The sequence below is a fragment of the Protobothrops mucrosquamatus genome, unplaced genomic scaffold, assembly GCF_001527695.2.
Source record: "Protobothrops mucrosquamatus isolate PMUCROS unplaced genomic scaffold, P.Mucros_1.0 scaffold1118, whole genome shotgun sequence".
Classification (NCBI taxonomy): domain Eukaryota; kingdom Metazoa; phylum Chordata; class Lepidosauria; order Squamata; family Viperidae; genus Protobothrops; species Protobothrops mucrosquamatus.
In genome coordinates, this window is record NW_015387336.1 from 4,416 (window position 1) to 20,225 (window position 15,810).

A 15,810-nucleotide genomic window follows, 5' to 3' on the forward strand; every position below is an offset into this window, starting at 1 on the left:
TGACATCAGGAATTTCCTTCCCTGGACACCAAAACGGCTCAATTTTTTAGAAGTAGAAAAAGTACCATTTTTAAGGATGAAATTTAACCCCGAATCCCATTCTGAGGAACGTTTTTACATTTGGGGAAAAAAAATGTCACCTCCTGAGCACAAAAATCCCTGACCCCGGCATCACACTAAGCATGGCAAACAGTCAAAAATATACCTGCTGAAGTTCAAGTAAATGTAAAAGTAGTAGTAATACAGTCCCAAAGGTTCTTTTCCAAAAGGCATTGCACTTTCTTGGTTTTTTCTCCTTGAAAATGTTTTGCTTGTCATCTAAGAAACTTTTTCAGTTCTAACTTTAGAACCTGAGAAGTGAAACGTTTTCAAGGAAAAAAACGCAAGAAAGTTCAATTGCCTTTTGGAAAAGCACCTTTGGGACAACTGTGGCTGGGGTGATTGAGAATCTCCATAGATATAGTAGTACTAGTAATAATAGCACTAGTAAAGTCCTAGCTTTACACATATGCAGATAGGGAACTGGGAAAGCATTTAGAGGTTATGGCAGACATGTCAAACTCGCGACGTCACATGACGTCGTGCAACGTATCGGAGCTTTTTTGCCATTGCCGGCAATGGGGTAGGTGCGGCTCCGGTATGATGAAACCAGCCCTCGGGTGTGCAGTTTGACACCCCTGGGTTATGGTAAAAGTGGGGTGTTGCTTACAGAACATGCGGCTGGTACTGTATTAATATAATTTTCTTTTGTTTTCTTTAAGTTGCAGAGAGCAACACCTAGCACTATAAGATGTGTAAGAGATGAGATAGGCACAGATAAGCAATTGGGAAATAAATGCCAATCTACATACTTGGCTAACCAATTCTCTTTCATTAGTATTTTATTTAACATAACTCCTATGAAAACTAAAGCTACAAAGCAATATTCATTTCTGCTAGCTTTAAAGAAATCCCCAGAATATTGAAAATGTGCCAGCTTTGGCTATTTTTTTAACTACAGGATCATAAGAAAAGGTCTACTGTATCAGCTAAGGCTATTCAGAGTATACATCACATATTAAGAAAATACTCTTCTATTTTTCTTACATGGTAATTTGGAATATGAAGAGTCAGTTGCATGTAGTAGTTAAAGGTACCCGCTAGAAACTGGAAGACCATGAGTTCTAGTCCTACCTTAGGCATAAAGCCAGCTAGGTGATCTTGGGCCAGTCCCTCTCTGGCAAGCCACTTCTTAACTGTGTAGTCCCTAATGGTCAAAACTGATTTAAAGGTACAAAGTAAAAAAAGCAAGTATGATACAATCTAATTTAGATTTCATGTGATGGTTGTTATAAACAAAGCATTCTGTAGGTGCCTTACACACAATGCTTCCATAAAGTTAGTTTGTACATTTGTGCATCAGTTTGTATAAAACACAGGGTTTGTGTGTGAAGTTGTGATGAATGAGGCAAACACTACTTTATCGATCTATACAGAAATTGTATTTCAATAAAAACTAAACACATGCCTTTAAAAAAAATATTATATTGGAAATCTTCTCCAGCTTTTGTGGGAGTGGGGGGGAGAGATCATTCTTTTTACCCTGCATAATATGTTAGGTTTGTTTTTTCCTCATACAGTATAATATCACTCCCCACCCTTTTTAAAAGTTTATATGAGATAATCACTTAATTTGTGAATCCACTAATAATGGTCTAGCTCAGGGGTTTCAAATTGCCGGCCCACTAAGACCAGTAAAAACAGAAGGCAAGGCAAGAAGTTTCCTTAAAGAACATGTTTATTGGCTACAAAGTATCGGCACAGTCAAAAGTGAAACCAAGTCTGGAGTTCCCTCTCAAGCGTTACTATGTTACAAAGTTGAACTTCCCACCCCAGCACTATGTAATTATCCACAGTCCCCAATAGACTATTTTGGTGGACTTTCTAGTGGAAGACTCAGCCTACCAAAAGTCAGGCAGCAATTACCTTGGTTCCCACGGGACAAATTATTGTTTAGTCTAACATTAAAATCCCCCTCCCCCCTCCCAGTACTGTGGCAACTGGAAACGAAGCACAAATGACTTCAGCCAAGATCGTTGCAGTGTTGACCCAGGCATTTCAAGAGCATGGATAAAAATTCTGCCTGGTTCTCCAATCACAGAGGACTATTTTTCTCCAAGCAATGGCTCAGAATGGTGCCTCACTCCAACTTTGGCAGTCTTTACCTTTCTTTGAATATATCTCAAGCGTAGATTATTGAGGAATTCATATAGGCAGCATGGGACCATACAGCTCATGGGTCGGCAACCTGCGGCTCCGGAGCCGCATGTGGCTCTTTGAGCCTTCTCCTGCAGCTCCCAGCCTCCTCCACCATTTCCAGAGAGAGAGACAGAGGCACTTGCACTTCCCTTCTCTCTCTCTCTCTCTCTCTCTTTCTCTCTCTCTCTCTCTGTGTGTGTGTTTGTGTAAAAAGAGAGTAGCCTCACGCTGTTCTCAGACAAGCTGACAAGCTTATTAGGCAGGGCTCCTGCCTTTGCTGCGTCTCAGCAGGAAGCAGGAAGCATCTCTCTCTCTCACACACACACACACACACACACACACTCCCTCTCTCCCTCTCATTCACTCACTCACTCACTCACTCACTCACTCACTCACTCACTGAGTGGGGGAAGAGGACTGGCAGACCAAGGGCAGGAGAGAGCCAGCCCAATAAGAATGTGTGTCAGCTTGTCGGAGAACAGCATGAAGCCAGCTTGCCAATGAGCAGAAGATCGGAGAGAGAGAGGGGGGAGAGAGAGGAAGGAAGACAAAGAGAGGGAGGGAGGGAGGGAGGGAGAGAGAGAGAGAGAGAGAGAGGGAGGGAGGGAGAACTCATGCACAGCAGCCTCTATTTCTTTTTAATTAAACTCTTCAATCAAGCTTCCCCCCTCATGTGCCCCCACGCATGTTTTGCAGCTCCAAGTGTTTTCTTTTCTCTGGGAAATGGGTCCAAGTGGCTCTTTGAGTGTATAAGGTTGCTGACCCCTGATATAGCTGATCCTAGTGCCTGAGTAGTAGGTAGAAGACTGATGTTCTGCCTCGGGTCCCCCTAGAAATAAACATTTGGTCGAGACAAGATTATGCTGCCATGAATGCTGAGTCAAGAATACCTCTTAGGCAAAATCTTAGTGAAAAGAACAGACCCCAATAACTTTAGTGGCAATTATGTCACTTTTACCTTTAAGGGTTTTTTTTTCAGCTGTTTTTGCTTTTTCTTCCTTTTTCATAATCCAAGGCTTTGCCCCTTATACATTCCTCATCCCAGTGAAGAAACAGAAAGCACTGAGCACAAATGTTATACTGCCGCAAACGAAATTGAAGGGAAGAGCAGATAAATCATAGCTTAGAATCTAATTTCTATCACAGACTTCACTCCAGTAAAGTGGTGTGCTCTCAAGATAAGCCATTTTGCAAACCTGAGTGGGGGAAAAAACATTTTAAAAAGCAAGAACTTTAATGATTATCTTCAACCAGAATCCCAAAGCTACATTAGCCAAATAGCGTATGTTACAGGAAAAAAAATACTAAGCAATGAACCCTTCTCTCAGGTCACAAGCATTTTGCACAACTCTTTGGTTAAACATGCTCATCACTAACATGACGGAGGAAGTGCTTGTTCTAGAAAGAGGACAATGGATAAGAAGTCTTTTAATCTTTGCTTTATAAAATAAATCATATTTTTTTAAAAAAAACATTTCCACTTCTTTTCTTCTCTAAGAAAGCAGGAAGCAAACTGATATGCTCCAAAAATTTTGGGGCATCATCCCTTACTACTGTGTTAACTGAAACTTATAGTATGGGTGCAGCCAGCAACTTGCAGATCTCACATACGATCCCCAACCATTTAATGCAGCATTTAATTTGCAGACATCTAGCACGCTAAGATTGTGACACAATTTTGGAAACAAAATGCCTAATTTTCAAGTCTGCTATAAATTATGTTAGCCATAATACTGAATATTTTTCAACAAAAAATGATTCTGCAAAGTTAAAGTGACCTGTTCAAAACATGTAAACCTCATTGTTTAGATTCTTCATGTGCCCTTGTAAATGCCCGTTGTATTAACAAAAGCAAGAGATTGAGAATGAATGGTTAGAACTTTTGAGTACATGAAGAATTCTGTATTGCCGTTTATGAAAGCATTGATTTTACTTTATTTATATTCCTTCCTTTCATTCAGGAGTTCCAGGTGTATAAAACAATCCCTATTTTTTTCTGCAACAATCCTGTGAGTGGTTGAGCTAAGACATTGTAACTGGCCCAAAGTCACCTACCACGTATGCTTCTGTGGCCAAGGCTACACTAAAACCTAGTCTTCCCTGTTCCTAGTCCAACACCTTAGCCACAAACACATGTTAGTTCTGAAATGGCTTGGACTCCGGGTTAATGCAAAGAACAATTTTCTGCAACCTTCTTCTAAATGCAGGTTAATTTGCTTCCACCTTGTTCACCAGAGACTCCCTCCCCGACAGCAGCAAAGGAGAAATAATATTAAGAGCAAAAATGCTGCAAAGTTCTCTTCTGCAACCTCCCAGATATTTTGAGACCTAAGGGGATGACAGCCAGGTTTAAATAGTTTGAGATCCTGAAGGCCAAAGGAAACCAGCCATCAATCTTCGAATTTATGTTTGAAGACCGATGCATAACCCAAGTGGTATAATGATAAAATGCCAAATTAAGTCCTAGAAGCATTATGCAAAACTCCTACTCAAGATGTAAATGTAAATTAATAATGCCGTATGGTTTTATGAGGTCAGGGGAGGTGGGACTGGGAGGTGAAGAAGTTTGCCTTCCAGCCAATCTTGATTCCTGTGACTACATGGACATTTCCATGCAGTTTTCTTGAACTGAGTATTTTTCAGATGTGGTTTGCTATGGACTTCTTCCTAAGACTGAGGGAGAATGACTGTCCTGGTCAATCCGTTGGCTTTGTGCCTAAGATAGGACTAGAATTCCCAGTTGCCACATTTTTAGCCTGGTATTTTAAACCATTTAAACCACTACAATAACCCCACACTGGCTCTCAAAAACCACAGGTACTATGGTATTAATATATTGTAACATACGTTTATTAAGTATTATCATGTTTATTAAGTTATTCACTCAGATTCAGTATTTAAATATAAAACAGCTTCTACATGGACAATTATTCAGTTTAATGTTTCTAGGTCAATAAAGTAATATAAAAGCCAGAACAAAGCTCAATTGTATTTCCTAGAAAAGCAATTATCTACAATGTTGTAATTATGTTTTAGTATACGCTTTGGTACACATCCAAAAGAATTCATGCAAGCATATAATCTGAATATTTTTAAAAAATAATTACGAATACTTTAAAAGACTAAAATAAAAGATTTTTCTCAAAGCAGATATGTATGCTTAATAACTGAGATATAAAGTACACCAAAAGTTCTGGTAAAAATAATAATAAATCTATAGAAAACATTTCTTAACATGTATTTTGTTGGGAATGGGAATAATTGATTCATGAAAATTATTTTATTCAGATATTAACTATATAGCCATAGTAGCTACTTTATACACATAGGCCACATAAATGCCTTTTCTTTTCTCATCTGCATTTATTCAGAAAATAGGAAGAGTTGCTCTGAACCTAGCTTATTTCAAACATTTCTTTATCACATTCACAGCCATTAAAAAACACATCTGTAGTGGCATAGATACAAATGGCTAATGTAACATAGAAAATATCAAGTAGCATATTAACACACACACATCTGAGGGCCAAAGAGAAATTTGAAACGTACATAAAAGCGTATTAAAAAATTCTCATATTTGGATTTCACCTTTTTAAGGAAGTGCAGATTAATGTGCTTTAAAATTTTTAGGCTTCCTACTAATTGAGGAAGGACCAGCCTGAAAGTCTTGCATACTTGCTCTTTGGTATCTATCCAAGGACAGTCCTACATCTCTTCTTCTCTAGTCCCTCAGGCCACTACACAAAATTTGGGTACATTTCTTTATGTTTCTTTGGTTACTGGCAAAGTGTCTAGATAACCCTGAAAGGGTTTCAGAAATGGATGGTATGAATTGCCCTTCATACAGCATAAAATATTCTTTAACGTTCTTCATGGAATCTGCTACCATTAATTATCTATCCGCATCATAATTGCTCAAATCTCCCGATTCCTGTCATTGCAATTCCCTTTTCTTCATGCAACATGGATAGGGAAAATGAAGAGCTGCAAAACTAATTACCCTGGTTTTTCTAATAATTAATCACACTTATATACCTTTCCACAAGCAATTCAATGTGGTGTTTAGGGTTCCTTCTCCTCCAACAGCTGTATTATCCTCTTAAGAACTATCTTGAGAGATAAACCCATCTACAGCTCTTCTGGGAGGTAATCCACATTCCCACTGACATCATTCAACTGTCTCTATACATATTGGATTCCACAAAAGCCGGGCCCTGCTTTGTGTGGAAGCTGAACTGCTTTCCAGCAAATAAGAAGTTCCGGCTGAATTTGCAAGTGCTGCAAGGAAGCAAACTGTCATGAGAACTATGAGGATAGAAGAGAATTTGGATACGCAAGTTCTGTCCGGCTTGACGGTGCTTGAACAAGGCAGCTCACCACTGTTCCAAAACTGCACAGAAAGATTCAAGGTTGTGCTGAGAGCCAATTTGGTGCAGGGGTTAAGGGGCCAGGCTAGAAACCAAGAGAATGAGTTCTAGTGCAGCCTTAGGCATGAAAGCCAGCTGGGTGATTTTGGACCAGTCACTGCTTTCCCTCAGAAGGATAAGGATGCATCCAGAAGAGAATGCAATTTCACAATGAGCTGTGATGAAATTTAATCAAAGAATTTAAATAAACAACTTATGTATACTTTGTAATGGAAGGAAATATTGCATAAACAAAATGAGAGAGAGAGAGACAGAGAGAGAGAGAGAGATTTAATCATCAAGGAAATACAAAAGTCCAATTGTAGATTGATTACATTCCAAGATTGCACTGCTAAGACTTAGAGGCAAAATGGTCAAATTTTGGAAGCATAATTTCTAGCTATAGAAGTAGGAAATTCCTGGGATGGAAAGCACTTGCATTTTTACCTAATACCTAATCCCAAATTATGCTACTGAAGTTTGATTCCTACAGCACAATTTGGACCATTTTGATGAGAACATTAGAGTGCTTTTGAAAGAATAGAAATGGGAAATGGCTTCATTTGCCATTCCTACATTTAACCTCCAAAGCATTAAACAACCTGGCCAAAATATTCATCCATGTCTCTTTCTGAGCCCACAACTAGTCCTCCAGCTGCAAGAGGAAAAATTGAATTAAGAACAGTTTACGATAATTCAGTTATTTGCTTATTGTGGACACCAGAAAATTAAAATACTTGATACATATTACAATTGTGCTTTGCTATACATCAAATGAATTACTATCCTGCCTTCTCAATACAAACGTTTTTGCATGCTGTCTCTTACCAGTTTTATAGAGAAAAACATACCAACAAACAAGTATAAGACAAAGGATTTTTTAATTTTTTTTACTGCATATTCAAAATGTAATGATATCATATGACATTGCTTAAGAACCAGAAAGAAATTAAGCTAACATTTTAGATCCAAACTTAGCTTCCATTGATGGAAGAATAATTGGTAAGAGATGAGCCTTTCAGTTCCTGCAGCCACAGATATGTTCCTGTAGCTGCTGAATTTTTGTTACTGATAGCCGATGAATCTCTAGCACAGACTTTTGGTGAGTTCAAGGTATAAAGGGAAAATACTCTTAATCACTCATTAAGTTTTCCTGTTGTTCTAATGTGCAACAGGATCTTTCTCCATAGTATTTTAGTATTTTAGAAATACAGAATCATATTTCAACAAATGCATGATTTGTTCTGTGTCAACATATTTTAATAAGAACACGTACATTTTTACTTATTACAAATAATGTAGATTTCCATCTTTTTCATTTTGCCTGATCAACTGTAAATACCTTAATTTTTAAATAGTTGCAAATACTGCAAATATTTAGCAATATTTATCCAAGAACATGCTATTTAGACAATTGTTTCTAGTAATTTCTAGTCCATGGAGTTCTAGAAATGAGTCTGCTCTTATACAGAGCAATCTGAGGCGTAAAGACTGGGAAGGCAGAAGGGTTAATATTGCATAATTAATACATGCTTGGAAAAACATCACTTCAAATCATTGGATCAATGAAAAAAAATACCTTTCAAAGCAATTTAAGGTCGATACATGACCTCCTTTAATCAATAACATATAAAAAAAATCTAATTCCAGTAAATAAAACACTTTGAATTACAAATTCCATAAATTGTTCCTATTCATGAGACATATCAAGATAAGAACTTATTTTAAATTTATTTAATGGTATACAAAAAACGACTGTAGGAAGATCTTCAGAATTAAACATCATTCTTAGACGAGGTTGTCAAGTGGAATCTGAAAGTGGCAATGGTTCCTTAAATGCCTGGGTCGACTTTTGATGTCAAATTCCATCAGTTCATGTGTTTTAATATTTCCCTCCTCAGCAACATTATACAAAACAAACAAGAGAAGTGTATAGCAAATATCATATTGTATACAAATGGCTACCTGGTTTGGTTTCAAGGGCTATATTCTGAAAAACAGATTTAAAAGCAGATTATAAAAGATACCAGGCTATAGTGAAAGCTGCCACGATTCCATTCAATATAGCCATACTATAGCCCATGTGAAAAGAATGTCCTGTCAGTCGCCTGAAAAGAAAAGAAGATCAATTAATTGATTAACAGATTAGAAAGGACAGATATTTCAAGCCATGAAACATTTCACATAGATAAGCTGCTCTCATTTTAAGGCTTACTACATGCTAATATCTACCTGCCTCTGAACACAGTAATAACACCTAGTGAGCTGCCCTTTTCAGTGTTCAAAAACTTTAATTCCTTCTCAGTATTTTAAATTTGTATACAAACTTTTGCATTTAGTCATCACATAAGATTTGCAGCAATGTCTGATATGGATTTCTCATGCACACCCCACCAGCCAGCCTTATAAACCATTATGGCAAATACTGCTGATAACTTTCTTGCGTAGTCTTACAAATGTTTGTGTTTTTATACCCATGACACAATGTAAGAATTCTTCTTGAGTGAAACATGCTACTATATCCCAATCAAACAGGATTTGGATAGTAAGGAATTGTGGCAGAATATGCTCACAATAAATTTTAAGGCCATCCAAATTATACAACTAATTTTTAGGCATATCTCTGTGCCAACACAAACCAGCAACTAGCCTAAAGATGCTTTCTTCATTATTTTAAACTATCACTACACAATATAGTCAATGTATGAAAACACTAACAAATATTATTTAACCTGATACGTTTAGACTTACTGTATATCTGTCTAGTCGTATGTACCAAGACATACAATGAAAACCACACATAAAAATATGCTAATCTTGGAAGAAGTACATACACTGTTTGCCAGTGCCTTCTTTTGGAATATGCAAAACACATGAAAGCCCACTAGGAGTTTGCAAAAAAGCACCTGAAGGACTCAGACTAGAAGGAACAAGATTCTCTGGTCTGATGAAACCAAGATTGAACTGTTTGGCCTCAATTCTAAACGTTATGTCTGGAGGAAACCAGGCACCACTCATCACCTGCCCAATATAATCTCAACAGTGAAGAATGGTGGCGGATGTCTCATGCTGTGCGGCTGTTTTTCAGCAGCAGGGACTGTGAGACTGGCTAAGGTTGAGGGAAAGCTGAATGGAGCAAAGTACAGGGATATCCTCAGTGAAAACCTGTTCCATAGCACTCAAGACCTCAGACTGGGCTGAAGGTTCACTTTCCAACATGACAACGATCCTAAGCACACAGCCAAGGCAACACAATAATGGCTTAGGGACAACTCTGTGAATGTGCTAGAGCGGGCCAGCCAGAGCCCTGACTTGAATCCTATTGAACATCTCTGGAAGGACCTGAAAATGGCTGTCCACTGACGGTCGCCATCCAACCTGACTGAGCTTGGAGCAGATTTGCGAGGAAGAATGGCAGAAACCCCTCCCAATCCAGGTGTGCAAAGCTTGTTGCATCATTCCCCAAAAGACTCAAGGCTGTAACTGCCACCAAAGGTGCTTCAACAAAATACTGAGCGAAGGGTCTGAATAGTTATGCCAATGTGATATTTCAGTTTTTTCTTTTTAATAAGTTTACAGACATTTCTAAGGTCTCTTTTCACTTTGTCAATATGGGATACTGAGTGTAGGTTACTGAGAAAAAAATGAATTGTAGAATTAGTAGTTTCTTAGAATCAACCTGCAGAATAACAAAATTGACAAAAGTGCAGGGGGTCTGAATACTTTCTGAATGCACTGTATATTTTTTCATTCTTAGTCTAGCCTGCAACCTGGCACACATCAAAGTGGCCTCCCATTTCAGTTGTAACCAAGCCTGGCTCTGTTTAACATCCAAGGTCAACAAAGTCTCTAGCTGTAAGTTATGTGTTATATTCTGATAGTAAGAATAACAATGAATTCGAACACAACTGACTGAATTCTGATTGGCCAATCAAGACCTATTATATATGAATTTTACATCTTTTGTACAATATACTTATATTTTCTGGAATTTTCAAGGAAAAAATGAATTTTATACTTTGGGTTGTAAAAAATTATGCTACAACACACTCTGGTGGCCAGCTCCTGAAACTGCTTAATTTGTTGCCTTAGTATACAAATGTGAACATTGCTAATAGAAAAGTCAACAAAATGCCATTTCTATTAGATAAAAGCAAATTATTGAACCTATTTAAAAAGTAAATTTGTGGTTCATTCATTCTTGATCCTTATTTTTTTCCTTTACCACACCCTTAAGTACTTCCTGATTTTTCTGCCATCATTTCACTTAAAAATTTTCTATCCAGTTTCCCTTCTTTAAGGCACACAAATTAATCTACTTATTCTGTTGTTGTTTTTTGCAATTTATGTTTAAATTACAACCATTTTCTTATCAAATACAATTGTGTGGCCTTCAATAAATTTATTTTTAGATTCATATTTCTTTTTAAAACAATACTTAAGTTTCAAAGAAAAAATAAAATACTTAATAAAAATTAGAAAAAAGGAATCAAGAAGAGGAGACGTTTAAAAGTGTGAGAAAAGAAAGAAAAAATAAAAAAGAGTTCCAACTTTCCTCAGTACAGATACAAATAAATAAGAGGTAATCATCTCTTATTCTGTTAACCGTACTATAACCAATATCTAACCCTAATAGCATTTATAATATTTTTGCAATTCTTAAACAAATGTAATTACCCAGTCATTAATTCAAAAATACTTATTTATAATCAGTAATTTAAAAATAATTCTAAACAAAATCTTAAAATAACCAAATAGTTAATTTCAACATCTACATCAATTCATTTTTCCAAATCCACTCTTTAGTCACTAATTCTGTTTCTTTCATCTCTGTGTATTATAGTTCTTCACTGATGTAATCCTAACAAAAAACTAAGTCCCACATTTCCTCCGTTCTATTCATCCATCATAGCAAAAAAAATTCTAATCTCAATAACACATCTGTCTCTACATTGTTACAAAAATGTCATTAAACCTTAAGATTCAGATTTCATGATGTTTCATACACTCTATCTAAGCTACACTGCAAATCATTAGCCTAAGTCTCGGTAATACAGGTGATCATGTGAAAACATAGTATGCATATTGTATCAATTTCTTTATGGCAAATTTCCAAGTCCAATATCTGTTCACACTGGATTCTTTCTAAACTGATACTCACTTAAATCGTGCAGGGGAGAGTGGAGTAGGAGGAAACATTCCTGGTTCAAATGAATCAAAATAGATAACTGTCCAGGAAAAACTGCAACACGACAGCCCAGTCATCATGGCTAGAATAAGAAGGCTCCAAAATCCTTATGGAAGAAAAAGTCAAATGTAAATAAGGAAGGCTAGAAAGTTTCGGATGTAAATTCATACACTGATTCAGAGAATCTTAAAGATTAATATGCAATTGAAACAAGGATAAATGGACAAGCATACTGTTTTTATACGGTATAAGACAGTGGTGGCGAACCTATGGCACGGGTGCCAGAGGCGGCGCTCAGAGCCCTCTCTGTGGGCATGCGCGCCATCGCCCCAGTCCTAGGCCTTCAGCTGGGTTTTGCTTTAGGCCTGCACCGCCGTGTGCAAAAAAAAAAAAAGGTTCAATCAATCAGTCAATTTCAACTTCTCACAGGAAAAAAAAATCTTGCAAAATTGGAATTGATTGAACTTTTTAATCCCACCCAGTCTGCCGTTACCACCGCAGCCACGCCCACCCAATGGGCCACGCCCACCCAAATGGCCACACCCACCCAATGGGCCACGCCCACCTGGCACCCAACGATACATAAGTGGGTTTTGGGTTGCAGTTTGGGCACTCGGTCTCTAAAAGGTTCGCCATCACTGGTATAAGATAACTGAAGTGAGATTATTATGGGCACAAAGGTAGGAAAATTTGGCACCATCCTCAATGGAAGAACAGTTGGTAATGATGATGGAACTTGCAGAAATGGCTAAATTTATTTCCTTGAGTAAAGAAAAGACAGTATCTATGTTTGTTGTTGAATGAAAACCCCTGATAGTCTTTTTGCATGAAACAGAAAAAAAAATGAACTGATGACTAATGTTTTTGATAAGAAAAATAGATTGCAGAAAAAAGACAGGTTTTTGGTAGTTACAGAATAGGAAATAATTTTGTATTTGTAGTTATAATTGTGTAAAGAAAATAAGAAACTACTAATTCTTTTTATTCATTCTTTTTGCATGTTTAACTTTCTTTCTTTTCTTTTCTTCTCCCTGTTCTTTATATTAGTTCTTGTTAGCTTTTAACTCCTTTTTGAATTTAAAAAAATAAAAATTATGTAAATAATGAAATCTCAAAATTACAACTTCAGCATTAATATACGGTATGCAAAATGCTGAATTCAAAATGCCCCATTTTAAGTTAGAAACAGCTGGTCCAGTATGTCTGGAAGTGTCCCAACCTCACAACTTTCCTCTGTTTCAAAACATGGTCATCTTGACCTTGAACACACTTCTGATACAATTAGTATACATTTCAAATTTGCATATCCCTAACAAAACTGTCTCAATTCTACCCTCAAGAAATGTTAACAAGTATCTGGAATAAATCAAAAAGTTAATAGACTTGCATCATGATGTCCAAGGAAAAAGCACAACATAACTCAAAATATATTTAGTTACTCCCTTAATTATATAGGACCAGCCTCCATTTCACTTTTTTCAGAATTGCAGCCATAATTATTATTGTTTGCACTTTATTTTTTCATCTTATTTATCTGTCGAAAGTGATCATCTATTTAAACAAAGAAATGGAGTGGGTAGAAGAGATAATAGATAAAAGTCTGAAATTCTTAGCACCGCCATACTCTGTGGATATTACACAATTTGATACAATTTGAAATTTAAATGTTTTTTGTAGGATGGAACGCCATCCATTCTATTCTCATAAACGTTATTACTAGATATAGACCAATAGCATGTTTTGTTTTTGTAATAATAACTCTTATTAAAGATTACAATTAGAAAACAAAAAGTAACTATAAAAATTCAAACTTATAGGTAAGAAAGCAGATCTGTTATAGGTATTTTAATGATACAGCAGCATACATTCGTTTATGAATGAATTGAAAAATGTTCTATTTCTATTAAAAGGGATTCCCATCAAATATAAGGAAATTGCCACAATTCCAAAATGAACTTACAAAATAAGCCTCACCTAAAATGCTGGTTTCTAGACTAGCCATTTTCTCTTTTTCATGTCCTGAATCTGTAAATAAAAATACTTTATTTTTTCTTTAAATTTTAAAAGAATGTTAATAATTTTTGATTATTATAATTACAATTAGAAAACAAAACACTAACTACAAAAAATATAAAAATAAAAAATGTAAAAATAAAAAGTATAAAAAAATTAGTAACTGATCACCATCTTAACATACAGAAAATAGTCTATTCATCCCATATCTCATCTCTTAGTATAAACAAAACCCAAAAGTCTCACAATCCTTATTAGCAAAAGTTCATTAAGGGATACCAGAAATAACAAATCTATTTTAATTTGATCAAATAAGCCAAATCTATATCCCTTTCCTATATTTTTACCTTAGTATTTAATCTCTTCAAATGGGTCTAGGACACGGGTCGGCAACCCGCGGCTCCGGAGCCGCATGCGGCTCTTTCAGCCGTCTCCTGCGGCTCCCTGTCCTCAGCCACCATGTACAGTCCAGGGAAAAAAAAGTAGGACTAAAAAAATTCAACCAATCAATTCAAACTTCTCACGAAGTTTGAATTGATTGGTTGAACTTCTTTGGGCTCTCTTTCCTTCTTTGGACTGCACGTGGTGGCAGCGGAGGAAGAGCCAGAAGGATTGCTGGAAAGGCAGCAGAACCTAGGTAAGGAGCCAGCCTCGGGATGCCTCTTCCCTGCCCGGTGGGTCGCCCCTCACCCTGCTCTGCTGCCGCCTCTGCCTCTGTTAGTTGGAGGAGGGTCGCCTTGGGTCTCGGTAGATTCCCCACTCCGCCCACTCCTTTTGGCCATCTTGTGAGTTGAGAGATTCCCCCACGGCGCCTGCCCAGCCCTTTCCCCACCTGCTGCGTGGCGCCTCTTGGCTGTCTTCCCGCTGCCGCCGCTGCCATGAGACTCTCTGCTGCCCAGCCCCACCTCGGCCCCATCGGTGGCGCCTTCCTCGGCCTGGGCAGCCGCGCTCCTTCGCCGCCCGGCCCCACCTCGGCCCGGGAAGTCACGGCCCTTTGCCGTCCTCCCATTGCCACCGCTGCCGTGGGGCTCTCCACCGCTCGGCCCCATCGGTGGCACCTTCCTCGGCCTGGGTAGCCGCGCCCCTTCGCCACCCGGCCCCACCTCGGCCCGGGCAGCCGCGGCTCTTTGCCGTCCTCCCATTGCTGCCGCTGCCGTGGGGCTCTCCACCACCCGGCCCCATCGGTAATGCCTTCCTCGGCCCGGGCAGCTGCGCCCCTTCGTCGCCCAGTCCCACCTCGGCCCGGGCAGCCGCGGCTCTTTGCTGTCCTCCCATTGCCACCGCTGCCGCGGGGCTCTCCACCACCCGGCCCCATCGGTAGCGCCTTCCTCGGCCCGGGCAGCTGCGCCCCTTCGCCGCCCGGCCCCACCTTGGCCCGGGCAGCCGCGGCCCTTTGCCGTCCTCCCGCTGCCGCAGGGCTCTCCACCGCCCGGCCCCATCGGTGGCACCTTCCTCGGCCCGGGCAGCCACGTCCGTTCACCCCCCGGCCCCACCTCATCGGGGTATGGAACTGGGCTGCGGACGCCTGCCCAACCGGGTGGAGAGCCTGCGCCTCCCCTTTTCCTGTGGCCGATACTAGGATGTTAGAGCCGCCAACTCTGGTATCCACCCAGGCGGGCGAGCAAAACCTTTTTCGTTCCTTTGCAAAGAGAAGACGTCAGTGGCGCATGGCGGGGGGGAAAGACAGCTCCGGAGGGAGGCAGCCACGCAGCCAGAAGCCAGCGGTCCCAGTCCGTCCTAATTTCCCCGGCCGCAAGAGAAGGGGAGGCGCAGGCTCTCCACCCGATTGGGCAGGCGTCCGCAGCCCAGTTCCGCACCCCGACGACCAGCTGGACCGGCTTTCGCTGCTTCTTTGCAAATGAACGCAAAAAGTTTCGGGGTTTTGCTCGCCTGCCCGCTCAGGTGGAGAGCCTGCGCCTCCCCTTCTCCTGTGGCCAGGGAAAGAGGGCCGGCACCGAGCCTGTC

General features: G+C 39.4%; 1 protein-coding gene across 2 annotated transcripts in view; it reads right to left on the minus strand.

Annotated features, from left to right (window-relative positions):
- Positions 1 to 7,529: 7,529 nt before the first annotated feature.
- Positions 7,530 to 15,810, minus strand: part of ARL6IP6 (ADP ribosylation factor like GTPase 6 interacting protein 6) — a 19,803-nt gene continuing 11,522 nt past the window's right edge. Inside the window, exons 3-5 of one of the 2 annotated variants that reach the window (XM_029284915.1) lie at positions 13,807 to 13,857; positions 11,806 to 11,938; positions 7,530 to 8,752 (exon numbers count right to left, since the gene is read on the minus strand). In XM_029284915.1, coding sequence (XP_029140748.1) covers positions 8,659 to 8,752; positions 11,806 to 11,938; positions 13,807 to 13,857 — 278 coding nt within the window. In that variant the 3' untranslated portion in view covers positions 7,530 to 8,658. The remainder of the gene's footprint in view (positions 8,753 to 11,805; positions 11,939 to 13,806; positions 13,858 to 15,810) is intronic. The other variant, XM_015820315.2, reaches the window with a different exon arrangement.